General features: G+C 37.3%; 1 protein-coding gene across 1 annotated transcript in view; it reads left to right on the top strand.

The window, feature by feature from the left end:
• The window catches only part of LOC137407224 (E3 ubiquitin-protein ligase HERC2-like), a 97,972-nt gene that overhangs the window by 40,109 nt on the left and 30,031 nt on the right, over positions 1 to 27,832 (top strand). The window contains 21 exon segments of the mRNA XM_068093830.1: positions 1,235 to 1,367; positions 1,968 to 2,024; positions 2,131 to 2,355; positions 3,264 to 3,436; positions 3,530 to 3,726; positions 6,552 to 6,793; positions 8,383 to 8,571; positions 9,559 to 9,753; positions 10,464 to 10,569; positions 10,970 to 11,144; positions 12,218 to 12,359; positions 13,636 to 13,834; positions 16,300 to 16,519; positions 16,668 to 16,804; positions 17,294 to 17,520; positions 18,009 to 18,212; positions 21,887 to 22,506; positions 22,725 to 22,918; positions 24,223 to 24,330; positions 24,454 to 24,583; positions 25,009 to 25,153. Coding sequence (XP_067949931.1) covers positions 1,235 to 1,367; positions 1,968 to 2,024; positions 2,131 to 2,355; positions 3,264 to 3,436; positions 3,530 to 3,726; positions 6,552 to 6,793; positions 8,383 to 8,571; positions 9,559 to 9,753; positions 10,464 to 10,569; positions 10,970 to 11,144; positions 12,218 to 12,359; positions 13,636 to 13,834; positions 16,300 to 16,519; positions 16,668 to 16,804; positions 17,294 to 17,520; positions 18,009 to 18,212; positions 21,887 to 22,506; positions 22,725 to 22,918; positions 24,223 to 24,330; positions 24,454 to 24,583; positions 25,009 to 25,153 — 4,018 coding nt within the window.

The following is a 27,832-nucleotide window of genomic DNA, read 5'->3' as shown; positions in this document are numbered from 1 at the left end:
TCTGGTTAATCTAAAGAATAATAAAAGTTGTACGTGGCAGTTATGGTCTAAAGCTGATGCACGCTGAAGGTGAACTCAGAAGGGTTTTGAAATGCTAAAACGATCATCTGCTTTGTACCAACTGCTCTGCATAGCAGGCTGGAAGGAAAAATGTGAGTAAAACATTTTTTTCGTTTGTACCAAACTATCAGAATTTTTTAATAAAATAGGAATATTTTCTGATAATATTTTCAAACAGTTTTAGGTAAGATTATTTTAAGGTGGTTCAGTTTTTAGCTTAAACCCACTTACTTTTTGTTCATGCATTTTGTATTTCATTTTAAAATATTCTCGTTAATAATTGACGAACCAATTAGAACAAAGCAACTAACATAAATAACAAGTGCTGCTAACACACACGATCTCATTGTCACTCCTGTATCTGATTCAACCTCAATACTTTTGAAATTATCACTGAATTCCTGCACTGTTGCTCCAGTGACCTTTGACCTTTAGCTTATTATTCATGCGTCTAAAAAAGCTATGGCTTCTACTTCTGTTTCCTCAAGCATGGTAGAGATAAGGAATTGTCTTATCTTCGTTGTGCGCTTTAAAATGCTACTTGTGTAATTTCTTGCAGAATTATTCCTAACATGCCATTTGGAAGAAGACAGCATTTAGGTAGTAGCTGATATCTACAGAATACTGTAAGGCAGCCATTTGAATTAGGAGTTGCTTGTAGCCAGTATATAGTTTACTTATTCAAAGCATTTTGACATTAACTTATTTAATAAAACAGTGGAGTTATTGAGTTTCCGTAATAATCACAAAACTAACTGAAGACAAATTCGGTTAATTAACTTTTACAGGATGGCAAATTCCAGTTTGTACTTCATTTTATTCTGACATATCCTATTCATAAAATATGTATTTATATGTAACCATGTAAATACTTTTTCAAAATGTCAAGTAATAAAACACATTGTTTGCTTATCAATCATCTATCAAGCTATTCCAAATTTGTGGTCTCCTTATAAGGGTTTGATGTCTCTAATACTAATATCAGTAAAAGCAATTTCAGGTACACATGCTTGGATCATTTTAATTACTTTTTGATTCTCTAGTTTTACATTTCACAACTTTCACATGTGCTAAAACAGCCCAGTGTGTACTGATCTGGGCTAGACTCCAAGTTACACACTAAGTGAGGATTCATATAAAATGTGTAGTATAGTCTAATATCTGTTATTGACAGCATGCTGCTGGAACAGCTGAGGGAGATGCTTTGCAGGATGCACCGGCTGCCCATCTGGACCGGACTCATCAATCACTACATTCTTTCTCAACTCTCCTCACTCAATCGTCATCTCTGTCCTCTCTCGGATCAGGTTGGCATCATAGCTCTGTGGTATCTCAGGCATATTGATTCCTCAATACTTCACACCTCGGTGCATCGCCAGTTGGTTCCATCATGCATGACATGAAGGGTACAAAGGCTGCATAAATTTGAGAATTTGTTAGCTAAAAAAGCAGACTATTAGCCTAATAACCTCTCAGACTATCAACTAGTTTTGGGAAACAAACATCGCTGAACTAGCCTGTCATTGATCAGAGGCTATAGAAGTGAAGGTTATTCATAAGAATCGTTTCAGCAGCATGATCTCCTTGTAGCTTGTTCCTTACCATTGGAAGGATGAGCAAGTAAGCCGGTTTAGATGGTTGCTTTTAGGTAAAAATATACGATAAACCACATAAATAAGTTGTAGTCTACATCGTTTTATTTGAACTGGCTCTCAAAACATTTGATCAAATGTAAGTCCAGATTTACGGGTGGACATTACTTCATGATCATTGTCGATTCTCATCAACCGTGATAAATGAGGGGTCACTGCGCTCCTCTTTGTAGGTCCTTGATATCTTACATACTGCTTTCTGCAGTTGTTTTTGTATCTTAAATATTGCTTGCTGCAGTTGGTCTTGTATCTCAGGTGCTGCTCTTTGCAAGAGTTGTGGTAACTCAGGTGCTGCTCTCTGCAAGAGTTGCGGTATCTCAAATACTGCTCTCTGCAAGTTGTGGTATCTCAGGTTCTACTCTCTACAGGAGTTGTAGTATCACAGGTCCTGCTTTCTGCAGGGGTTGTGGTATCTCAGGTACTGCTCTCTACGGGAGTTGTGGTATCTCAGGTACTACTCTACAGGAGTTGTAGTATCACAGATGCTGCTCTCTACAGGAGTCGTGGTATCTCAGGTACTACTCTCTACAGGAGTGGTAGTCTCACAAGTACTGCTCTCTACAAGTTGTGGTATCTCAGGTACTACTCTACAGGAGTTGTAGTATCACAGATGCTGCTCTCTGCAGGAGTTGTGGTATCTCAGGTACTGCTCTTTACTGTTTATGATTTGGGTGTGACAACTGTCATTTCTATGCTTAAATATTGATTCATTTGTGTAGTTGTCAGAACTTCAATATAAACCGTAGATTTACTCAGACCCTCCAACATGTGTGTTTTTCGGTGAAAAATCATACGGATTGGTGTCTAGCTGCTAAGTGGTGATGATTGTTTATTCATGTTTGGCTCACTTGGCCATAAAAAGTTGTGTCGGTCTGTTGGAAGATATATTAGATGAACAAAAGCATAAAACTTTCTAAAATGTCTCCAGAGAGTAATAATGACTAAAACCTTAGACTGGAACTTGTATACCCTAGGACACTTTTATTTCGCTCGTATTTAGTTTCATGAGTAGCATACAGAGTAAAATTTTGCTGCAACTTAATTTCGTAGCTCTGATGAGCGCGAAAATATAGTGATGTGAAAATAAATGCAGTGGAACAAACATAATTAGATACCTCAGGTCCAGTTCACTGGTAAGAAAAAGATTTTCAATTTGGGACTAGTTTGAAATTGTGAACCGCAGGTAGAAATGTGTGGGCAAGATCGATAATGCAAATTGATCGCTTGCTGCCATTTGTTTCTTGGACTATCAATGAACAAAGCTATTTAATTTTGCGTTTGCGCTCGTTCGTTATAATAGCTTAGTTCCGCTCATGAAATGTTCGCGAGAAGATGACTCCGCGGAAACGCGAAAGTTAGCTGACGCAAATACGTAAGTTTCCTAGGGTACACACTCTTGGCAGCTGATAGAGCTCTGTAATGGTCCTTAAAATTGCTCGTATCCACAGTTCCTTCCCAAAAGCTTTTTCTCAACTTTGAGGCTCTCATACCAATTATATTCAGTTCTTTCTTATTTGATTTTATATACGGTGCGTCACATTCTATTATTAGACTCTACAAGAAGAAACATTGACTCAAGAGCAGATTGCTGCTGACTTACAGCCTATCAGCAGTTGGTACGGGGCAGCTGCTGCCGCGTTAGTACTACAGAGCTCTTCACTGAAGAGAGTAAGAATTGGGGGACTGGTCAAGTATGGAGAGGAGGGTATTGGAACTGTCTGCAGGTAAGGACTGACCACTTTCCGCTGCATCAAAACCACTATCAGAAATCATGCAAAGAAGTGTGATTGAGAGCCGCAATACTGCCTTGATTGCAGAATTGGAGTAAGGAACAGGGTCATCGTACAGTTCGACACCGGGCTGAAAGCGTTCAGAGTAGAGGACCTCGAGATTTGCTCTGGTGCCGAGTTTCATATTGACAATTTTCCACACTTCTCAAATGAGACACTCGATATCTGGTCATCACTGATCAACAGCACAATAACAGCTTCAGCGTCTACAACTATCAATAAAGGTTAGTCTATCGCTTTACGCAGTACACAATCAGCGAATGTACTATAAGTTATATTCTGTATATAATATGTATATTCTGAGTGTATTATAGTTAAGTTTTGTCACTTGTAACACATGACAAGAGTCCTCAAGTGAAACTACAAACACTAATTTGTGGCTGCCAGAACGGCTGCAGATCTTGATGAGAAGTACTATAGGTAGCCCTGCACAATGTTTGTCGAGTCAGCATCAATTGCTTGTCGATCTCTGTCCTCAGGCTTATAAACTCACACACAAATAAATGATATTGAATTGAATCTTTTTGACTGCGAATCAGCTTTCGCAACTTGAGCACCTTGCGGAAAAAATTATTCATTAAAAGATTAAAGTTAAAAATAAGAAAAAAAAACTAAAATACATAAATCTTTATGATTCTCTCTCATATTTACAAACATCTGACTTCTTTCTCACAATGAACCCATTTAATCACAAGCACTAATATTCAGACCTTGATCAAGTCCAAACTAATGCATAAGTGTCTCTGACTCAAAATGCTACAGCGAAAGTTGAAACATGAAGTAAAAGTCTATCAAGAAAGCTTAAATATATCTACTTACTATATATAAAGTTCATACAATAAATACAATAAGCTTGGAAAGCATTTTAAGCATTCTGATGTTAACATTATGGTTCATACATCAAAAACTAGTTTTTATTTCGAAGGCTTTCTGTTTTCGTGAGTACGCTGGTCCCGATTAGCCGCAGAAAATGAAGGATCACTGTGCCTCATCTTGAATGCTGCTGGTTCCTTTCTCACAATAGACATGTAAGACTTGACTCGCTATTAATACACAAGTTCCTACTTGACACTTAATTTAGAACTTTACTCAACATCTTGGTCACATCTTTTGTTTTTATCCCACAACATTTCATAGTCTAGATATGTTTTTGTATGGTAGGTATGTTGGCTTGCTCATGTCTATGGTAGGTATGTTGGCTTGCTCATGTCTATGGTAGGTATGTTGGCTTGCTCGCGTTTATGGAAGACTGTCATGTAACCATTAAGTTCGAAATTGGAACTCTATCATAAAAATTTGTAATGCGCAAGCAATGTTTGTTTTTTAAATGATTTTAAAAATACATTCATGTTTTCTTATGCATTGTTACCTTTTACAACAGGAATTGAATGTCTAGTAAATATAAGTAATAATACATAGAGATTCTAATTTGGATTCAAAAGAAAACTGAATCATTTGGTTTTATTTGTCTGCAGGTGTTTGACTAAAAATGAAATTGTGTAACTGCATCATCTTACATCGAGATTAGTGTACCACAGCCATTTCCAAACCTTTTTTATCTAAGAGCATCATCTATATATATATGTAGCTACTACTCAGGGATAATGTCACTTAATACTATTACTACCCTAGGCCACTTATATTTCGCTAGTATTTAGTTTCGTGAGTAGCTCGCAGATTAAAATTTCGGAGCAACTTAATTTCGCAGCTCTGATGAGTGCGAAAATATAGTGGTGTGAAAATAAATGCAGTGGAACAAACATAATTAGATTCCTCAGGTTCAGTTCACCGATAAAAAAAAATTCCAATTTGCGACTAGTTTGTAATTGTGAACCGTAGGTAGAATGGTGTGGGAAAGGTTGATAATTCAATTTGATCGCTTGCTGCCATTTGTTTCTTGGACTATCAACAGGCCCGTTTTAACTGGGGCAGCTAGCTGGCCGGCTGAGCCGCCCCAACTTTTTGGTAATTTTTTACGGTAAGTGCAGTCCAACTCGGATAACTCGCCCTCAGATAAAATGTAACATTTCATCTCAAACACAAGGTCAACTCAAACGGATTTGTTTGGTCAGTTCCAACGCAAAGATAAATTCCTTCAGATAACTCGACCTCAACATCATTTATTCGAAAAGTTATTTGCCCAACGGCCATGGACGCGGTTTTTATCGCTGTGGAATATCACTTCATTCCAAGCCATAGAGACAAACATCAACTTCTAGTAGTTCTTAGGCATCATTATTATCATCATCAGAGGCAAAATATTTTTGGTAATGACTTTTATAAAGGTTTGCAGAAGATTAAGTTTTATGAAACACCCGCTTGGCCATGTCCCATCGAAGACGTAAAAGCCTCCGAATGAACTTAAAATAAAATCCGCAAAATTGATCTTTGTTAAAACGCTCAAAAGAAAACGATGTCTTTTTCTGAGCGTTTTAACTGCGGTCATGTTTTGCCTATTTTAATTTAAAAACGTCTCGTCAGTCACATCACTTAAAACAAAACAAATCTCAAAAAATTACAAGTTATTGAAGAGGTGTCAGTGGTGAATCCAAACCTTTCCAGAGCCATGCTGCTTGTGTAGTACTGCGAGTGTCAGTGCATGTGTCTTATTTTCTTTCAACACACGGTGCTCACTGCATTGATTGATGTCCCCAGCAAACGATAATCTACTAATTCGTGTGCATTGACATCAAATTCCTATCATTATAAATCATTCTTAATGGGAAATTAATCATAATTAATTGCAAATTAATAACGTAATAAATTTTGACAGTCAAATTATTTTGTTGGTTTATATTTTAACGATGCTATAGTGGTCATTAAAAACGTTAAAATAAATGTCGTTATAAAATTCCATTCTACAGTATCAATGAACAAAGCTATTTAGTTTCGCTTTTTCGCTCGTTTGTTATGATAGTTTAGTTTCGCACATGAAACTTTCGCGAGAGGATGACACCGCGAAAACGCGAAAGTTAGATGCCGCGAATACATAAGTGTCCTAGGGTATCTCTTATCTCTCAAGCTCCCAACTCTATAATTGTCTTTCTAGATGTAACACGCCAAGATAGAATTCTTCTTTGTTCTCTCCGGTTCCACATAATTCGGGCATCCGAGCACGTTTTCTCAGACCGCAACCTTTTGCGGTCGTTGTTGCTAAGACTTTGTAAAACTACAAATCCGCAAGACTACGAGGCCTGCTTGGGAGGACGAAGAGGAAAGGTGGCTGACATCACATCAGCTTCAACTCCTCAAAAATCTCTGCCCGATTCACTTTCACTGGACGTAAAGCTGGTGAGAAGAGCTTTCTTGTCATTTCTGATAATTTTGTGTTCATTTCTATATAAAATTGGTTATATAGTCAGATAGTTTGTTTCAACTCAGAGACCACAACGGTGGCCAGAGTTGCTATATATACCGATACTATGCTATGTACTATATATAAACTACACTACATACATGTACATACATGTAGGTATATACTATAGCTATATATTCCGATCTTGCTTTAAATTTTGTATTAACAATAAAAAAGGCTATTTTTTATTGTATTTCCCATTTATGATATATTGTTGATGAGCTACCCGTTGCTAGGCTACCTGTTGCTAGGCTACCCATTGCTAGGTACTGTGGTGAACCACAATGTCAGCATACAAGGAACTTGATTAAAATCTCAAAATCTTGAAGTTGTCTTAAAATATTATAGAAATGCTGGCTAGAAAGAACGCCCTTGCTGCCTCTTGTCTTGTTCAAAGCAGATTTATACTGAACATGTTTGTAAAAAGTTGTAAGTCGTAAAGGACAATAGAAGTCACATCTTTTGCAAAATATTAATTTATTCGTTTTGCTACAGCATTGCATTGATCGGAGAGCAGTGTACTTTTTAATGGTTTTTATATTAGAGCTTCGAGCTTGTCATGAATATTGGCAGACCAAGTCTGTATATTAAAGTATTCATTTTCGAATTTTTTCAATAAAATCCATTTTAAACTACGTAACCTTTTGGTTATTACTATTACAGCTATTGAAAAGTTATACATGTATTGCCATAACAACAGGTTTCTGAATGTGTGAGAGATTCACAGTGTTTGATACTATCTCTTCACAGATTATTTTGAGTGTATGTTGTATTTTATGTTTGTAAGCCGGTACATATGTATATAAGCATGTACGTGTACATATCTATGTATAATAGGCATCAACATATGTATGTTCACATGTATGTGTATATGCAGGTACATATGTATATAAGCATGTACGTGTACATATCTATGTATAATAGGCATCAACATATGTATGTTTACCTGTATGTGTATATGCAGGTACATATGTATATATGCATGTACGTGTACATATCTATGTATAATAGGCATCAACATATGTATGTTCACCTGTATGTGTATATGCAGGTACATAAGTATATAAGCATGTACGTGTACATATCTATGTATAATAGGCATCAACATATGTATGTTTACCTGTATGTGTATATGCAGGTACATATGTATATAAGCATGTACGTGTACATATCTATGTATAATAGGCATCAACATATGTATGTTCACCTGTATGTGTATATGCAGGTACATATGTATATATGCATGTATATATGTATATATGCATGTATATGCAGGTATATAATATGTATGCCCACACATATGCATTTGTTTATGCATGTCATATGTAAATTTATAAGCATGCTCATGTGTATGTACATATGTATGTTTATGTTCATGTACATATGTATGTTTATATGCATGTACATATGTACATATACACATATGTATCAAAGTTTGCTAGCTACAACTTAAATTTTGTCATCCATATTTCTGTATAATTCGTTTATCTTCATCATACCTTTTACACAATTCTTCTGCATATAGGATGATGCCACTGATGGAGACTCTGATGGTAAGGGAAAACAGTCATCGGTCTCTGGTGAAGAAAGTTTATCAGGGGATGCTGATACAACAGAACTAGAGGCAACATCATTAGCTACGCTTCTCCAGCGATTACTCGCAACTGCCACGCAGCCTCTCACTGTTAAAACCATCTTTCAATATGAGCTGGAGGTGAGTCAAGGGATTGAGTGCAAGATGTACACTCTATGCTTATCATTTGTACACTCTATGCTTATCATATGTACACTCTATGTTTATCAGATGTGCACTCTCTCTGTGTTTATAGCTTGTACACTCTATGTTTATCATATGTACACTCTATGTTTATCATATGTAAGCTCTTATGCTTACCATATGCTCTTCAGGATTAGCACAGGATGCTGCTCAAAAAAATATAACTCAAGTACTCTCTATTGTATGCTCTGTATAGTATCGAACTCTATCTGTAGATTAGAAAGCCACTGACTGTTCTCTAGGAATAACCTCTATCGCTTGTTCTCTAAGAAATGTAATTACATTGTTTGCATATCCTCAATGAATTAACACATTGTAGGCCCTGTTCAGGTTGCATTGTCACTTGAGCTGGTTGTTCAATAGAACATGGTTGCTTATGGTTGCTTTATTATCTAATTGAAACTATTTTCTTGTATAAATGTTACATATTTGACAGTATTTATGTTTTCTAATGTTCTAACCTTTTATCATTAGTAGTGAATTGGTTTAGGCAAGATGTTGATGCTTCTGTTTGTTTGAACACTTTGGATAGTTAGAATGTTGCATCGGCAAAAATATGAAATTGTCTGCACACGCAAAACCTGTGACCTTCGAACTATTGGAACACTGATTTCTGTACTTTTTCATGCTATACAAGCTCAATGCTTATTACTTAAGACTGCAATATTGTGTAATTCATTCTCAACTAATCACTAACCAAAGATAGTTGTATATAGATGTATGTAGATGTAGATGTAAGTATGTAGATAGGTGCATAGACTAAAACCTGAAGTTGTTTGCTCTTGCAAATCTTGTAACCTTTGCTGGTTGAGCATTTCCATGGCATATGATATTAAAGTTGCCATTTTGCGATACAATTATTCTGCTCACTTACAACCAAGTACTGTCTATTTGTCTAACTTCTTACGCACGGAATATTTGTAGGACGCAGCCATGATCATCCTGCAGCATCTGCAGGCCAGGAAAGAGAGTGAGCAGCCTGAAAGGTCACCCAGTGCGGTGTCAACTGTTACCAGCCAATCAGGAACAGATATAGCCAGCAATGAGGTCTCTAGATCTGAGCCTTTGACCAGTCAAAGTGTTAGACAGAGAGTTAGACTTAAGCCCAGGTTTCAGAAGGTGAACAGCAAGGTTGGGGGAATGAAACAAATAACTCGATAGAATATATATCTTGAGGTGGTTGGAGAACAGGCTATCATTTTGTAATGTGCTAGTATCATCAGACCTTTTCAGGTATTGCGGTTGATGTAGTTGTTTGAATTCCGTTTTAGTTGGAAAAACCGTATACAGCAATATGTAAAAGTGATATAAGCAATTCTATTACTAATTAAGATATAAAGTGGCGAAATAATTAATCTACATGCGGAATTAATTAGTGTAGGAAGTTATGGTGAAAAAAGCCAATCAAACGATGAGAAAGACATAATCAATTCCTGAGGCTCTATTATAGTATTGTTTCAGCTCAACTTGCATATGCACTGGTTCCTGCATATGCATTGGTTCCTGCATATGCACCGGCTCCTGCATATGCACCCGCTCCTGCATATGCACCCGCTCCTGCATATGCACCGGCTCCTGCATATGCACCGGCTCCTGCATATGCACCCGCTCCTGCATATGCACCCGCTCCTGCATATGCACCGGCTCCTGCATACGTACCCGCTCCTGCATACGCACCCGCTCCTGCATATTGCTTTTAAACACGCATTTTTGGAAGAATGCGTCACTGTCTTCTGTCATTTTCATGTTTTCAATAATTTTTGAGATTTGTTTCTGTTGTAAGGGCTTATTTAGTGAACTTTAGCTGTGCATATAATGTTCGCATGCAGATTCCAAAGAAACCTAAATTTGAGATGCCGCCTAGTGGCACCGTTTCTCAACTCACCGAGATGGGGTTCAATAGGTCACGAGCTGAACTTGCACTCAGGAAGCTACGTGAGTTGGTTTCATCTCTGCTTGTATTTTTAGTAGCTAGAGTAATTCATGTTGAGATTGCAGGTACAAATGAGAATTATACAGTTGGTATATATACATTGCCTATATACAGTAATTATCTACTGACTTTACAAAAAGCCAACCCCTATGATAGCTTTACCTTTTATATTCTTACTTATAATTCCATACTTTGCATTTGATAGACTCAAATATTTAAAAGAGAACCGTAAAAGTTTCTTGTCATGTGTCACATGTCATGCGTCGCATGTCATGTGTTGCATGTCATGCGTCGCGTGTCATGCGTCGCGTGTCATGCGTCGCATGTCCAGCGTCGCATGTCATGCTTCGCATGTTATGTGTCACATGTCATGCTTCGCATGTTGTGGATCACGCTTTGCAGGTCGAGGCTCGAGTCGAGACCAATCTATAGAGGTACTTGTCAATTGGCTGCTAGAACATGATGGGGAGCCCATGACAGACAGCAGCAGTGAGTCAGAGCTCAGCTGTCCAGACTCTGATGATGAAGACATGATGGGTGCTGTAGCGCCGCGTCACAGCAGCGATGCAAGAAGAGGGTAAGTCACTAGCACTATATGTGTGATTATATATATTATATATTATTATATGTGTGATTATGTAATGTGTAATTATAAATATTATTATATTTGTGATTATATATTATTTGTGTGATTGTATGTATTATATATTATTGTACTTGTGATTATATATATTATATATATTATATATTATTATATGTGTGATTATATATATATATTACTATATGCGTGATTATATATATTATTATATGTGTGATTATATATTATTATATGTGTGATTATATATATTATACATTATTATGTGTGATTATATATATTACATACTATTTTATGTGTAGTTATATATATTATATATTATTATATGTGATTATATATTATATACTATTATATGTGTGATTAGGTTATTATTCTTGTCATGTTTCAAAAATATACATTTAATATGTTTATTCTCAGAGATTTGCAGTTCAGCTTTAGCTATAAAAATATTTAATTCAAGTCACCAGATGGTATCACCTCATTACTAATTCACTGTGTTTCCATGTTTCAAATGCGTTTGGAGTTGCCCTCTGCCAAGAAATTCACACCCTACTGTTTCAACGATTCCGAGTTGCACTATATAGTTCTTTCTAAAGTTTGTGGTTTATCACTCTAAAAAAACTTGTAGACTCGTTTTCAGGCCACGGTCACTTTTTAATTCATACGCAGCCAACTATTTGCACTAAGCCAGGATGCCTGATCGCGATTAAATTTTAAATAAATCGTAATATTGAACTTTTTTACCATTAGATTCATTGGCAGTGAGAGTTTCTACGATGTCGAACAGTACTTGCACAGCGAATACTTTTGCACAAATTTACCGAAGCGAGCTGGCGTCAAATGCGTTCGGATTTTATCATTTTGGAAACGCAGTGATAGTGAGTCTAGGCTGACTAGCTGGGATGGTCATTACGGGTCATTGATGGAAGATGTTTCTCCTTAAGTTGGTGTTCAGAACTTCATTTTATTACTTTTCTACTTGTTGAAGTTTTATCTTCGGCGCGTTCATAATTAATGGGGCAGCATGTGAGAGCAGTTAGTTATTGTCTCTTTAGGTCTGAGAGTGGAGACTCCGGTGAAGAATGGCGACTCTCCTTCGCTGATCAGCTGACCTTCTATGAGAACTCGGAACACCAGCCTCGGTCTGCTTTCACCAACATGGATGACTACGCGAGATACGTCAAACAACATCTTAGGGTGAGTGGCAGCGGTCTATGAGATGGGAACTAGTGGGTGTGTCTGCATGCACAGTCAAACCTTTGCATATGAGGTTAGTTCGTCTCAAGATGTTTTGGGATGCTATAGATGAACTTGCACAAGGTTTTTGTAGATTTTATTAGAAAATATCGGTATTTTCTATCATTTGCGATTGTTTTTGATGTTTGAGGTGATCTGACTGTCAGGATGTTTCAATATTTAAATCGACAAAACTTGATCGCGGTTAGAAAACTCAGAAGAAAAATTTGTGAAATCACATTACTAGTTGCTATCGTTGCTATAGTTTATATCGGCTATTGCATTCAAGTTACAGTGTTATGCATCTCTATTCTATCAGTCTCCTTGCAACTACAGTCATCAGAATCACGCATGAACTTGATTCAAGAATTTTAACCGCGATCAAGTTTTACCGATTCTAATCTTGAAACATCTCCGCCATCAGATCACATCAAACATAAAAAACAATCGCAAATGATAGAAAAATATTGAGACTTTTTGATAAAATCTACCAAAGATTTGTGTAAGTTCGTCTTTAAAACCATCGTAAGTTGTAGCAAATAAAAGTACCAACCAAGTCCTATAAAAGTACACAGTAATTAATTTAATTTGTTCCATGGCCTCAACAACTTTTAATAGCACCTTGAGAAATACTGCAGGTATTTACGGATACATTTAACGATGTAAAAACAATATATAGTAAAACCTCAGCATACAAGTTTAATCAATTCTGTAGTCTACTTTGTATGATAAAACACTTGTATGTTGGACATACATTTCCATAAGAATACCCTGTAATTCCTTCAATTGGTTCCACAGCCCCAACAACCTATTATAACTCCTTAATGAATGGTAATCACACATACCATTAAAATAAATTAATGTTATTTGAAAAACTCAATTATATATAAAAAAAATAAGTAAAATACTAATCAGTGATAAAAAGTTTCAATAGCTGCTTTGTTTTATTTTAAAATGTGCTAACACAAGTATAAACTAGACTGGTTGAAGGTTGAGGTGGTCTCTTGAGATCCATGGCTTAACTTACTTTTGTATGGCTTTCACCAGCATGTTCACTTTCACAAACGAAACCGCAGTGTTACAAAAAACTTTGAGTATCATATGTGATAAATTAGGGTTTCGAGTAAAATATTTGCTTAATTTCTGCCACATTTTTTTAAAATTACGTATTCTCAAGTAATCTGTACATGGACTGCACAAGCTTCTAAGTAATGAGCCATATTTTTGTCGTTTGTAGATTGGTATGACAGTTGTCTGCTGTGAGTCATATGAAGATATCGACAATGCTGATGTCGGTAGGGTCATCAAAATAGACAACGATGGTTTGCATGACTTGAATGTACTCGCCCATTGGGAGCGCAAGGGAGGCACATACTGGGTCAGATTCGTTCATGTTGAACTCAGAAATGACCTCTCCTCCTCCCTCTCGACCAATGGTTAGCATAACATAGAAGTTTGATGTTTTATGCAAATTGTTTGTTGATTGTAATAAAGTGAGGAATTTCTTGCACATACGGTTTCCAGGCATCTGGTTTGCAATGAAAGGTATCCTGAAAGTGTGGTTTCATTGTGAGGTGACTGGCAGTATTAACCCATCAATTTATAAACTTATTCAAGATTGTAAAAGGATGCACTCAATGACATACAATGTAGCAGCATTTCTACCTGATATTTTTCTAAAATAAGAGATGTTACCTTCATACAAGTTGACTAGCAAGAACTACTAGAAAAGAGGCTTTTACAAGGTTGATAGATTTAATGAGAAAATTGTTTATATTTTACTGTAGGAAATATTTTAAGATTTAGCTAATTCATTACAGGAATACAGCTCTTTGTAATTCTCTTGGCTGCTTGCTACTATGAATTACCCATATAGTTTTACCAATAACCAGGTTTTTAACCTTTTTGTGCTGTCTTTGTCAGAGAAGAAAAGAGTAACTATAGTTCAGCTCACTTGTTTTTTCTCCCCTATTTGAATCTGACCTCAATTGCTGCAGAGAGTCCAGGTGGGACAGAACATTGTGCAGTATATAAAAAGCTGCAACATTTTTATCTTACGATTTATGTTTAATTAAACTAAATTTAGATTGGTTATCCATGACCTGCTTTTTTGCGTTATGGTACAGTCAAACTCGGATAACTCGAACTTCACGGGACCGAGCAAAAGTGTTCGAATTATCAGAGTGTTCAAGTTATCAGAGCACTGTCACAAGTCCATGTATTTACTTATTTATTAGTAGATACATGAACATATACAAACTATAATATAAATCAAAAGCACAAATGGCTTGTTTCAAATTAAATGCTTCTAATGTAAAGTTTAAAACGTTTTTATCAAAAAGTATAGAGATTTTTCTATCACTTGAGATTGGTTTGTTGTTTGAGGTGATGTTATTGCCAGGACGTTTTTTAGATTGAAATTGGCAAAACTTGATCGTTGTTGAAATGCTCAAAAGAAAAGACATCTTTTTCTTTTGAGCGTTTTACCCACGATTAATTTTTACCGATTTTTCTTGAAGTTTATGCAAAGATTACCTTACATTATCTGGGATTCGTTAAGAGTAGCACCCCGAGGCAGTTCAATTAAAAGTTTTACGAGGTTTTACGGTACATTGTATATCACTCACGCTTTTTGAATGGATACTTATTGAATGTACACACGTATTCTCTGTTTAGGTCAAATGATGAATAGTTTTTTTAGCTAAGACAACGTATACGATTAATTACAACAGTTTTTAAGACGTTTTAAACATTCAGCATTCCGACGTTGATTCAACACGGAATCAACGTCGGAAAACTATTCATCACGGGCTAGCCGGGTCATGCACTCAAAGGATTTTCGCCACGCACATACAAAAAAAAACAACATGCTGTTTTTGTTTTGTATGTGCGTGGCGAAAATCCTTGCACGCGTGACCCGGCTAGCCCGTGCCATTCATCGTATAGCAGTATAAATCAAATTTCACCAAACCTTTAGAAAGTCGTTGACAAAAATATTTTGCCGATGGTGGTAACAACGACGCTTATGAATTACGAAAAGATGAGGTTTACCTCTATGGCTTTGAATAAAGTGATTTTCTAAAGCGATAACAACCGTTTCGGTAGCCGTTGGGCAAAAAAACAGTTCGAATTAACAGTCTTGTGTGCTAGTTATCTATAGCAATTTATCATTACGTGGGAACGGACCAAAGAAACCGTTCGAATTAACCATGTGTTTGAGCTATCCGTGGGCGAGTTATCCATGTTTGACTGTATCTTCAATTGCTGTCAATTGCACAATTTTGATGTTCCTGCTCACTACTTTGTGTACACTAATTTAGAAAAAAAACTAAAAGGTCATACGGTTTGCTTATTTTTATATTGAATAAAGGTTACCTTGTTGAAATTAATTGATTCGTTAATTAATTCCCTTTAATTAATTTTATGTTTAGCTGACTTTAAAATGTTTTAAAAGGTTTTAATGGCCCTGTAACATGATTACTCATCAAAGAGAACATTAGACCCGAATTGTTTAAAAAGAAGCAGCTAATAAAATTTTGTTTTGTAAGCAAGTAGATCGCTATTTATTAGCAGATAGCAACGGTTTATTAATCATAAGAGAGCTTTAATAATCCTTAGATAACAAAAATATTTTCATTTGTTGTTTCTCCTCTAAGCCAACTAATTATAAAGTTATTTTGCAAGAAAATTTCTGCCGCCCAATTGTTTTCACAAATGCAATTTTTCCCGCTGTTTCACCTGTTTTATCTATCAACAATCATTGGATTATTTGTTTTTGTCAATAATTTGTTTACATCGCGCTACTTATGTACTTGGAATTTGTTAATATCGGGATGGGGAAGTGAATATACATTAAATTAATCATAAATACAACGTGTCACATCTATTGTTGCAGCGGGAGCTCACAGACGCACCATACGAGTTGGGGACAGGGTTAGAGTGAGATCTGAGATAACTTTGCCTCGCTATAAGTGGGGCTCCGTGACCCATCGTCATGTGGGCACTGTGACTTCGCTATCAGCGAATGGAAAGGATGCCACTATAGATTTCCCATCTCATGCCCACTGGACTGGTCTGCTGAGCGAACTGGAGCTCGTCCCAAGCACACATGCTAACATACAGTGAGCACATTTGTACTCTTTTTATACATGTAGGTTACATACACGTATTTGCGCTATTCTTATCTTTTTCCTTGAATTGAATTTCATAGGAGTTATCCGCTCTTGTTATTTATTTGTGTTGTCTGAATCATCTGTTGTCTGTTTGCAGGTGTGATGGATGTGACCTAAGGCCAGTGGTTGGTCACCGATACAAATGTCAAAGCTGTCTTGATTTCAACTACTGTGAGTCGTGTTTTTCAACAAGGAGGCATCGCTCCCACCCCTTCTATAAGTTCACTATTCCAGGTTGGTTCTCAGGCCAATTATTCTTTAAAACATCATAGTCACCCAGATGTTCACTAAATGGCTGTTTGTCGTTCTTGTACCAACAATAAACACAACCATTTGATATTTGTTAAAACCATCTTCGCGTAAATAAGCACACAGTTAAGTATGTACACTCTCAGTTAAGTACTTATACTTCAAGAATAGACACATGGTTAAGTATGCATACACACGCAACTGTCTTTTACTTAGTGTGCATGAGAACAGTGTTTGCATATGCCAGCTACTTCATGCAAAACAATATCATATTTGAAAGTGTCATCTACTCTGCGCACATGATGGCAATGTCTGTAGATGTCATTTTATCTGTGCACATTGTGGCTACGTTTGCGGGTGTCACCTATTCTGCTAACATCATGGTAACGTTCATAGGTGTCATCTACATTGCTTACATCAGGGCAATGTTTGCAGGTTTTACCCATTTTGTATATGTCAGAATAATGTTTTCAGGTATATCTCCTGTTTACGCTGGTCTTTCTGGACAATACTCGACTGTGCCACGCACTATGCCTGCTGGCACTGGCAAGAGGCATGTGGCTGGTCCCCCAGGCACCCTCATCGACGAATGGGACAAGTGCATCAAGAACCTGACAGTTTCTTCAAGAGAAAGGCAGGCGAACAGGCTGTATGACAAATCACTTGCTGGCTGCTGGCAGAGCTCGGGGCAGCAAGGAAATGTAAGCTTTCGCGCCACTATGAGCTTTTATTGTTCAGACTAGAAGACATGTCGTGACTTTAGATAATGCCGGTTGTGATCACCCTCTTTTGCTAGAAGGAGCTGGTGGGATAAGCAATTACAAAGCTAATATCATGTATGATATTTTTAATTTCGTAATTTTTAAATTTTAATTATTTGAAGAATTGCTTAACAACTTCTGAAAATTAGAGCACCTGAGTTTTTTGTTTCCGCTGAGTGTAAGTTGATTGGACGATGGCCTGCTACTGGATGATGGCGTGCTACTAGATGGCCCTGCTATATCCAAGTAAATACATCACGTTTCACTGCTGGTTTACTTACCATCACAATCTGACATTTTACTCAGCATGTGAGAATGATTGCAGTCTTCTCTGAGTGAAGTCGATGTGAGGGTTAATAGAGTTGATTCCGAATCTCAGCATTTAATATTACGCAAAAGTTCCTAGCTTTGGTTTTATTCTTTCTTAGCATTGGATTAGATTAGAGACGAGGGCTGACATATGCGTAGCCCGCCTCTCCATGTCAGTTGACCCTTCTGATGGTAGCTACATGCCTAGCAAAGTCAGAATTTCTGCTGGTGACTCCTTTTCGAGACTTAAGGAGCTCAAAGTTCTCTCTATCAAGCATATGGAGTCTCTTGAAGAGGTTGTGTTACTTCAAGATGTTCGAGAGGTCAGTATCACCCAATTGCTATGCAACTGTATCACAAACATGCAAACTGTCATTCCATGCTTGGAGTATATCCTTTTTTTCGAGTCGTAAAAAAAAACTATTTCACATGGGTTTCTATTCAATCAGAGAAGATTGTAAGCTGTCTTATTCAAACCACAATAGGTTTATGGATGAGGGAACTGCCGAAGACATTTTGCATATGTAGTTGCTTACCTCTATGCACTGTTCAACACTATCGATTTATAGTTTCAAGTGAAGTTGTTAAAAGGTTTTTTAGCATCTAGTTTTTAAGATTTTGACTTTAAATAATCTTAAATCTTCAATAATTAATTAATAATTAACAATTAAATCTTTAATAATCGTAAATAAACAATTACGGTTATTAGAGTGTATAGCATATCATGATGAACAATTACGGTTATTAGAGTGTATAGCATATCATGATGAACAATTACGGTTATTAGAGTGTATAGCATATCATGATGAACAATTACGGTTATTAGAGTGTATAGCATATCATGATGAACAATTACGGTTATTAGAGTGTATAGCATATCATGATGAACAATTACGGTTATTAGAGTGTATAGCATATCATGATGAACTTCGTTATTAGAGTGTATAGCATATCATGATGAACTTCGTTATTAGAGTGTATAGCATATCATGATGAACTTCGTTATTAGAGTGTATAGCATATCATGATGAACTTCGTTATTAGAGTGTATAGCATATCATGATGAACTTCGTTATTAGAGTGTATAGCATATCATGATGAACAATTACGGTTATTAGAGTGTATAGCATATCATGATGAACAATTACGGTTATTAGAGTGTATAGCATATCATGATGAACGATTACGGTTATTAGAGTGTATAGCATATCATGATGAACAATTACGGTTATTAGAGTGTATAGCATATCATGATGAACGATTACGGTTATTAGAGTGTATAGCATATCATGATGAACAATTACGGTTATTAGAGTGTATAGCATATCATGATGAACAATTACGGTTATTAGAGTGTATAGCATATCATGATGAACGATTACGGTTATTAGAGTGTATAGCATATCATGATGAACAATTACGGTTATTAGAGTGTATAGCATATCATGATGAACGATTACGGTTATTAGAGTGTATAGCATATCATGATGAACGATTACGGTTATTAGAGTGTATAGCATATCATGATGAACAATTACGGTTATTAGAGTGTATAGCATATCATGATGAACAATTACGGTTATTAGAGTGTATAGCATATCATGATGAACAATTACGGTTATTAGAGTGTATAGCATATCATGATGAACAATTACGGTTATTAGAGTGTATAGCATATCATGATGAACGATTACGGTTATTAGAGTGTATAGCATATCATGATGAACGATTACGGTTATTAGAGTGTATAGCATATCATGATGAACGATTACGGTTATTAGAGTGTATAGCATATCATGATGAACAATTACGGTTATTAGAGTGTATAGCATATCATGATGAACGATTACGGTTATTAGAGTGTATAGCATATCATGATGAACGATTACGGTTATTAGAGTGTATAGCATATCATGATGAACGATTACGGTTATTAGAGTGTATAGCATATCATGATGAACGATTACGGTTATTAGAGTGTATAGCATATCATGATGAACGATTACGGTTATTAGAGTGTATAGCATATCATGATGAACAATTACGGTTATTAGAGTGTATAGCATATCATGATGAACGATTACGGTTATTAGAGTGTATAGCATATCATGATGAACAATTACGGTTATTAGAGTGTATAGCATATCATGATGAACAATTACGGTTATTAGAGTGTATAGCATATCATGATGAACAATTACAGTTATTAGAGTGTATAGCATATCATGATGAACAATTACGGTTATTAGAGTGTATAGCATATCATGATGAACTTCGTTGTGAGGGTATCAATTGATTTAAATTAATATGCAGAGTTGATGAGGTTTTTATAGCAAATCCCGTAATATGTTTTATAAATATAGTAGGATTTTTTGTTTACATGACATGTTTAAATAAACAGCCTCGCAGACCTATTATCTTAATAATGCAAGCGAAATTTGACAGCTTTATTATAATTGCCATAGCATAAGTGGCAGGTCTAGCTACAGATACACAATGATAGAGGTAGAATTGTCTCACACTAGTAAAACAATATCGTTAAATCGCAATCTAGAGGGTGTCCTTTTGACAATGGTTGGTCACACCTGCAGCTGTTAGAGTTTTTATTCATAAAAGTCGTTTTTAAAAGAGGAAAATCGCAATATTTTATTTTGGCAAAATATGAATTATCTCCTGTAGACAATCAAGGCATTGAAATAAGCGCAAAACATCAAATGGCACTATGATAATCTCAGCAAAATTGCTGATGTTTTTAAGGCAGGATGCTGTTCACACACAACATATTCAACTAGAGCTACTGAAAAACCCGCTGCCTTAAAAAAGTGCCTACATTAGCTATATAGAAGTGCCTATATTAACTATATAGAAGTACATACATTAGCTATATCGAAGTGCCTATATTAGCTATATAGAAGTGCCTATGTTAACTATATAGAAGTGCCTACATTAGCTATATAGAAGCGCCTACATTAGCTATATCGAAGTGCCTATATTAGCTATATAGAAGTGCATACATCAGCTATATAGAAGTGCCTACATTAGCTATATAGAAATGCCTACATTAGCTATATAGAAGTGCCTATATTAGCTATATAGAAGTGTATACATTAGCTATATAGAAGTGCCTACATTAGCTATATAGAAGTGCCTATATTAGCTATATAGAAGTGCCTATATTAGCTATATCGAAGTGCCTATATTAGCTATATAGAAGTGCCTACATTAGCTATATAGAAGTGCCTATATTAGCTATATAGAAGTGCCTACATTGGCTTTATAGAAGTGCCTACATTGGCTATATAGAAGTGCCTACATTAGCTATATAGAAGTGCCTATATTAGCTATATAGAAGTGCATACATTAGCTATATAGAAATACCTACATTAGCTATATAGAAGTGCTTATATTAGCTATATAGAAGTGCATACATTAGCTATATAGAAGTGCCTACATTAGCTATATAGAAGTGCCTATGTTAGATTCTGTTAGCTGGTCGTAACGAGGTGCCACTGACTAATAGAGCTATTTTAATTTTTTGCTTGGATTACGCGGAATATCACATCGCACTAGCAGTAATATAGCTTTCTGTATTTTTGGAAAAGCAGAAAGCTGTCTCGGTTGTGATATACACAAATGATGAGATGGAGCTCATACTAAACCTTGTTAAGCCGCTTTTGCTCATTGACAGCAGCCAACTTGGTTACTCGCTTTATGTATCCATTGCAACATCTGCTTACACCTGTCTGAGCTTGTCGATTGTTGCTAGACAGGGAGTTAATGGAGTTATTATAATTGATAATAGAGTTATTCTATCTGGTTAGATCTGTGCTTGGTAATTTAATTGGGGTGCTTCGTAATTTTATTTATATAGCAGCTTTTAATGGCCAGTTGATCAGCCTTTTAGACCTGCAAAGATTGTTGCATTATTTCAATAGGATTTTCATCAGCAATAATAGTTTATTAACTTTTAAGTACTGGGTTTTGCTTCTACTTGCAGTACTATCGATGCATTGAAATAGTCATTCTGCAGTGCAAAAACTCTGGTATTGACTGCAAGGTCCATGGCCTAAACTTTCAAGGAAGGGTTTATTCAGATGACCTTGACCTATCCACTATGGCCTACAGTTTCTTAGCCTCAGATTCTGATGATGCAACAATCATTCCAGGAGGGGCTATTAGCACTTCTACAGCTAAACCAAGTAGCAAGAAGACATCTAACATTCAGAAGACTGTTCACACACATGTCTTTTGCTGGGGGCTCAACGACAAGGAGCAGTTGGGTGGTCCAAAAGGATCTAAGGTCAAGCTGCCTGTGCTAAATGAGACACTATCGAGTTTAAAGTGTACACAGATAGCGGGTGGCTCCAAAAGTCTCTTCTGCGTGACTCAAGATGGCAAGGTATACGCATGCGGTGAAGCGACGAATGGCAGGCTGGGGCTAGGTTTGTCAGCAGGAAATGTTTCAGTGCCAGAACAGCTGACAGCTCTCGGACAGTATGTCGTCAAAAAGGTGGCAGTGCATTCCGGTGGAAGACACGCTCTTGCACTAACTGTAGATGGAAAGGTCTTTTCATGGGGAGAAGGCGACGATGGTAAACTAGGTCACTATAGTAAGATGTAAGTGTAAGTCTAGAGCTCACCCTGCTAGCAGTTGACTTGTGGATGTAGCCGTAAGTGACTAAAGTTTGGTCATTGCATTTCATGGAGTTAACCAGATGTTTGCTTGGAAAATACATGTTTTAGTGTAGATGTGCTTCAATGGATATGTCATACTGTACTGTACATGTGCTTGTATGGATATAGCCTATATGTATTTATCTCATTGCGATTTATAGAACATGTGAGACCCCACACCTCGTCGAATACCTTCGGTCTAAGAGGGTGCGGGATATTGCAAGTGGGAGCGCTCACAGTGCTTGTATCACTTCTAATGGGGAGTTGTATACGTGGGGCCTTGGTGAATATGGTCGCCTCGGTCACGGGGATAACCTGACGCAGCTCAGGCCTAAACAGGTCAAAGCATTGGCAGGTGAGTTGAGTATGCTACCAATCAGCAGGTATACCATCAGTTGGCAGGTGAGTTGAGTGCCCTAACAATGAATAAGTGTTCTCCCAGCTGACAGGTATGCCACCAGTTGGCAGGTATGCCACCAGCTGGCAGGTGCGAAAACCATTTGGCAGATGTGCTACCAGCTGGCAGGTATGCCACCAGTTGGCAGGTATGCCACCAGTTGGCAGGTATGCCACCAGTTGGCAGGTATGCCACCAGTTGGCAGGTATGCCACCAGTTGGCAGGTATGCCACCAGCTGGCTGGTGCGCCACCATTTGGCAGGTGTGCTACCAGTTGGACACTGCGACTCCTCATTATCATTGCTTTTACTAGTTGTTTTGGTTATATAGATTAATCAAGGATAACATTCTGTGTAGTAATGTAATCATCAACTTATGATAACTATATGTCTATACTAGGTTATATGTAGTCTTTAGGCAAACTTGTTAGCTCTTTCTTCTCACGTCAGGTTGATATGAGTTTTTCTAGTCGGCGAGCATAAGTACCTTAAACATTTTGGTAACTTGCTAATCAGGTCGATTGTTCATTGAACATATGTGGTCATTTAGAATTTGGTTCTGTATCATAAATAAAACGATTATCGGAGATATGAATCAGAGAAGCAATACTAAATAGACTGCGACAGAAAGATTAATCGAGTTTGAAAAACTAATGTGTTTTATGAGATTATTATGCTAAACCAATCGTGTTGCTATCTCCTTCTAACATTACATTTTCCTATTGAGACTGCTCACTCTGTAAAAGTTTACATAGGTTCACAGCATTGAACTTAGACATTTTTAAAAATTTAAGTGTTTTGCCTTTGTACATTGTTCAGCACTTGACTTGAGCAATCTCATACTCTGGTATCATAACTGACACAATGAAACAGAAGTGATTCAGATTTAAAGCTAGGCATATGCAGTTCTGGCAACTTATGAAATGAGCATCATTGTCACTTGTTAGCCAAACCTTAAGATTACGCTTGTTGCCAGTTAGTTCTGTAGGGATTTTTTGGCGGCTGACAGGAAGAAGCATCAAAATGATGTTAATAGTTGCTTTAGCTACTACATTTGTTCAATTTCTTACGTACACGAATAAAGGAGTCTGAAAGTTGTCATACAGAAGTGCGGCAGGTGTCTCTGTCACTTCCTATAAGACTGCTGATAGTTGAGATACACTTTAGTTTGACCTGAACTCTTGTATTACTTAACTGAAACCGTTTACACACAGATTTTCATTCGGAGTTATCCTTTTAATTATAAGTTCATACTTGTTTCAGGACACCGTGTGGTGCAAGTTGCTTGTGGAAGCAGAGATGCCCAGACGCTCGCATTGACGGAAGAAGGTTTGGTTTTCTCCTGGGGAGATGGTGATTTTGGCAAACTCGGTGAGTCACAAGAAAAGGTTTAAACGCATCAGGGGAGATCCTTAGCTTACCATTATGGGAGGATCCGTACCTTAATGGATACAGAAACAACTTACAGTCGACTTCGGTGCCATTGTGTTACAGGGAGAGGTGGAAGTGAAGGATGCAGTCAGCCACAGGTGGTAGAAAAGCTGGTGGGAATGGGTGTGTGTCAGATAGAATGTGGTGCTCAGTTCTCTGTTGCTCTCACAAAAGCAGGAGAGGTCTGGACATGGTGCGTATTACTGAATATGCAATTACTTTCCCACGATACAGTAGACTCTCTTGTAACGCAAACCTTCTTTTACGTAAATTATTGTTCCATGATGTCGGAAAAAAACTTTTGGATCTCCTCAGTCTCAGTTCGTACCTTTTAGTCAACATTATCATCGTAATACTTGTGGTAGAATGTACGATTGATGATATTTTAGTAATGATATATTGTGGTATGGTGTTTTACATACGCTTTAGAGTTCATTCGCAAACCTTTTATTTCATATTTAATGAGTCAAAGGGCTCAGCAGAAGCACTCTCTAGCTGTTCTGTTCCAATCTTCCTTTTATTCTAACTACAGCTATGTTTTTCTATAAAACGAGAAAATTTTGAACAGCACTTCATTTCCTTAATGCATTTGGTAGAGTAATAGTTTGCATCGTTTAGGGGCAAGGGAGATTACTACCGACTTGGGCATGGTGCCGATACGCATGTTCGCAAGCCCCAGCTGGTTGAAGGACTAAAAGGAAAGAAGATTGTCCATATTTCTGTCGGTGCTCTGCACTGCCTGGCGGTGACCAGCGGCGGAGAGGTAAGCTTTGAACTAAGATGGTACGGCTTATCTTTGCTGTGTATGTGTGCTAACGACCCTAATTACATGTATTTATAAGAGCTATTGATCTCTTGAATGTGTACACAAGCAAGCAGCTTAGGGTTGCACGATAGCTCGATACTCGATTTCGATAGTCGATAGTTGTCTTTCTCGATATGAATATGTTGCCTATTTTTAGCCTATCGAAACATTCGAAACAAATATATCATTATCGAATAATAAAAAATAATATAACCCGATAGTTATCGCCCTCGGATAGCTCGAACACAAGGTTAACTCAAATGGATTGGTTTGGTCCGTTCCCACGCAATGATAAATTGCTTTAGATAACTCGACCTCAACTTGGTTAACTCGAACAGTTTTTTGCCCAACGGCTACTACGACGGTTGTTAGCGCTTTAGAATATCACTTTATTCCAAGCCATAGAGACAAACCTCAACTTTTAGTAGTTCTTAGACATCGTTATTACCATCATCGGCAAAATATTTTGGTTAACGACTTTTCTAAAGGTTTGCAAAAATCAAATTTTGCCAATCATCCGCATAGCGATGGCCCTCCGAAAGCTAAGAAAAGTGAGCTAACCTTCGAATAAACTTGAAGAAAAATCGGTCAACATGTCAATAACGTTGGGGAGAATTAATGGAAATCTGCAATGTGTTTTACAACTAGATGCGTGTAAAATCTAGTGAATATTCTAGATTCGTGTGTCTAGATTCATGTGCCCGTCCATACCCGTCTATATTTGCAGTTGACGATCGCGCACTTCTGCCGCCGCGCCCCCGCCTTGGCTGACCAGTCTTTACCCGCTGAGCAGTTGACAATCGCGCTCTTACACTCGCCTCGCAATCAATCGCTTCGCACTCGCAATCAATCGGCCAGCACCCGCCTCGCAATCAATCACCTCGCACTCGCCTTGCAATCGATCGCCTCGCAACCAATCGCCTCGCACTCGCAACCAATTGCCTCGCACTCGCAACCAATTGCCTCGCACTTGCAACCAATTGCCTCGCACTCGTAATCAATCACCTCGCAATCAATCGCCTAGCACTCAATTGCTTCGCAATCAATCGCCTCGCAATCAATCACCTCGCACTCGCCAACTCATTCATCCGGAAAGCCGCGCCTGGATACTCTCGCTGCACTCGGGGCAAAAAAGGTCTCCCGCGCATCCTCGAGTGATGCCACGACCCCAAACCGCTAGCTGCATTACCCGTCCACGGGAACAGATTCATGTACAGCAAGAAGTTGATTGAGAGTTGTCTTTCACAATGTAAAACAACTCCAAATATGCAGTCTACTGAAATTTTTTGCCCCGATCACACTATGCATACACATATGCCGTCATATACGTCAATAATGTTGGGAGAACAATGGAAATCTGCAATACGTTTTACAGCTAGTCTACAATGCATCAGTCTCAAACCACTCAAATCGGCATTGGCCTATTTGTGTACAGAGAACTGATAATGAAATTGACATTGCTAGGCAAACTGAAGTTCTTCAAACTGGCAGTATTGGAAAGTTTTGCATCTTCTAAAAAATTATACAAAATATTTTGCTATCGCTAGCATTTATTGAATGGAGACTACATGCTTAAACCATAATCATAGCTCACCAGTTTTTCGTCTATAGCCTGTGTTTTGACATGGTATATACAAACAGTGATGAGGTTGTGTCGATAAAATTTATATCTATTACAACACAGACAGTATGCTGTCGAGGCAGATACAGCATTAGCACCTCACAATAATAGAACATAACGACAACATGATAGCCTTTCTATGAGATACAATAAGGATAACAAATGCATGAAAATATATATATACTGAAAAATATGTTAGAAAATGCTGCATGTGGTATAGCAGAACATGAAGAACATAGCATGACATAACAATAGCACAATGTTAGTTCAACGCAACACTTGCGGATAGACAACATCATTTGTTTTTTTGTCGGGTGTATGAACAAACAGTTGTCGGTTTGTGCCTACTTTTTAGCAGGCGACGTACAGCTGGTCATGGCTAAAGCAGGGTGACAGTAAGTCGATACCGGCTGCTCTCTTTCTTTTCACCATCGCCTATCGCAACTCTCGGGGTACTCGTGCAAGTTCTGTAGTAGTAAGTTACAGTAGGCCTACTCGTAGCTGGAAAAAAAATTAGTAGCTCAGCCTCTGAAGGAATTTAACTTGTCCAACTATCACAAACAGTGGCAAATCCATTATTATTAAGTAGTTGAGGTGTGGCGATTCATAGGCAATACAACATTGAATAAAACGTACTAACCTTTTCGATGTAGAAATTTAGTAAGTAAAACGCAGTAGCTGTAACCGTGCAAGTTCTGTAGTAGCTGTAGTTGTGTAGTACTCGTAGCTGAAAAAAAGCAAAAGTAACTCAGAAGGAAATGAACATGTTTACTATCACAAACAATGGCAAATCCAACGTTTTCAACCCTTTCACCGAAGTAGACTCATGCGTTTTCTATGGTCGACCGCCGTAGACACATTTTTGCGACTTTCCCAGCAATTGCTAGTAACTGAATTTTATTATTCGTTGATAAAATGACCAACGATCTTTAGAACTTTTATGGTAGTGACAGTGTTGTCCTAAGATTTCTCTATAAAATTAGCTTAAAGTTTAATATTTTAATCTTTGTTTGGGG

This window comes from Watersipora subatra, chromosome 10 (assembly GCF_963576615.1).
Source record: "Watersipora subatra chromosome 10, tzWatSuba1.1, whole genome shotgun sequence".
In the NCBI taxonomy this organism is placed as follows: domain Eukaryota; kingdom Metazoa; phylum Bryozoa; class Gymnolaemata; order Cheilostomatida; family Watersiporidae; genus Watersipora; species Watersipora subatra.
Note: the sequence above shows the minus strand (reverse complement) of the source record. Positions and strands in the feature narration are given on the sequence as shown.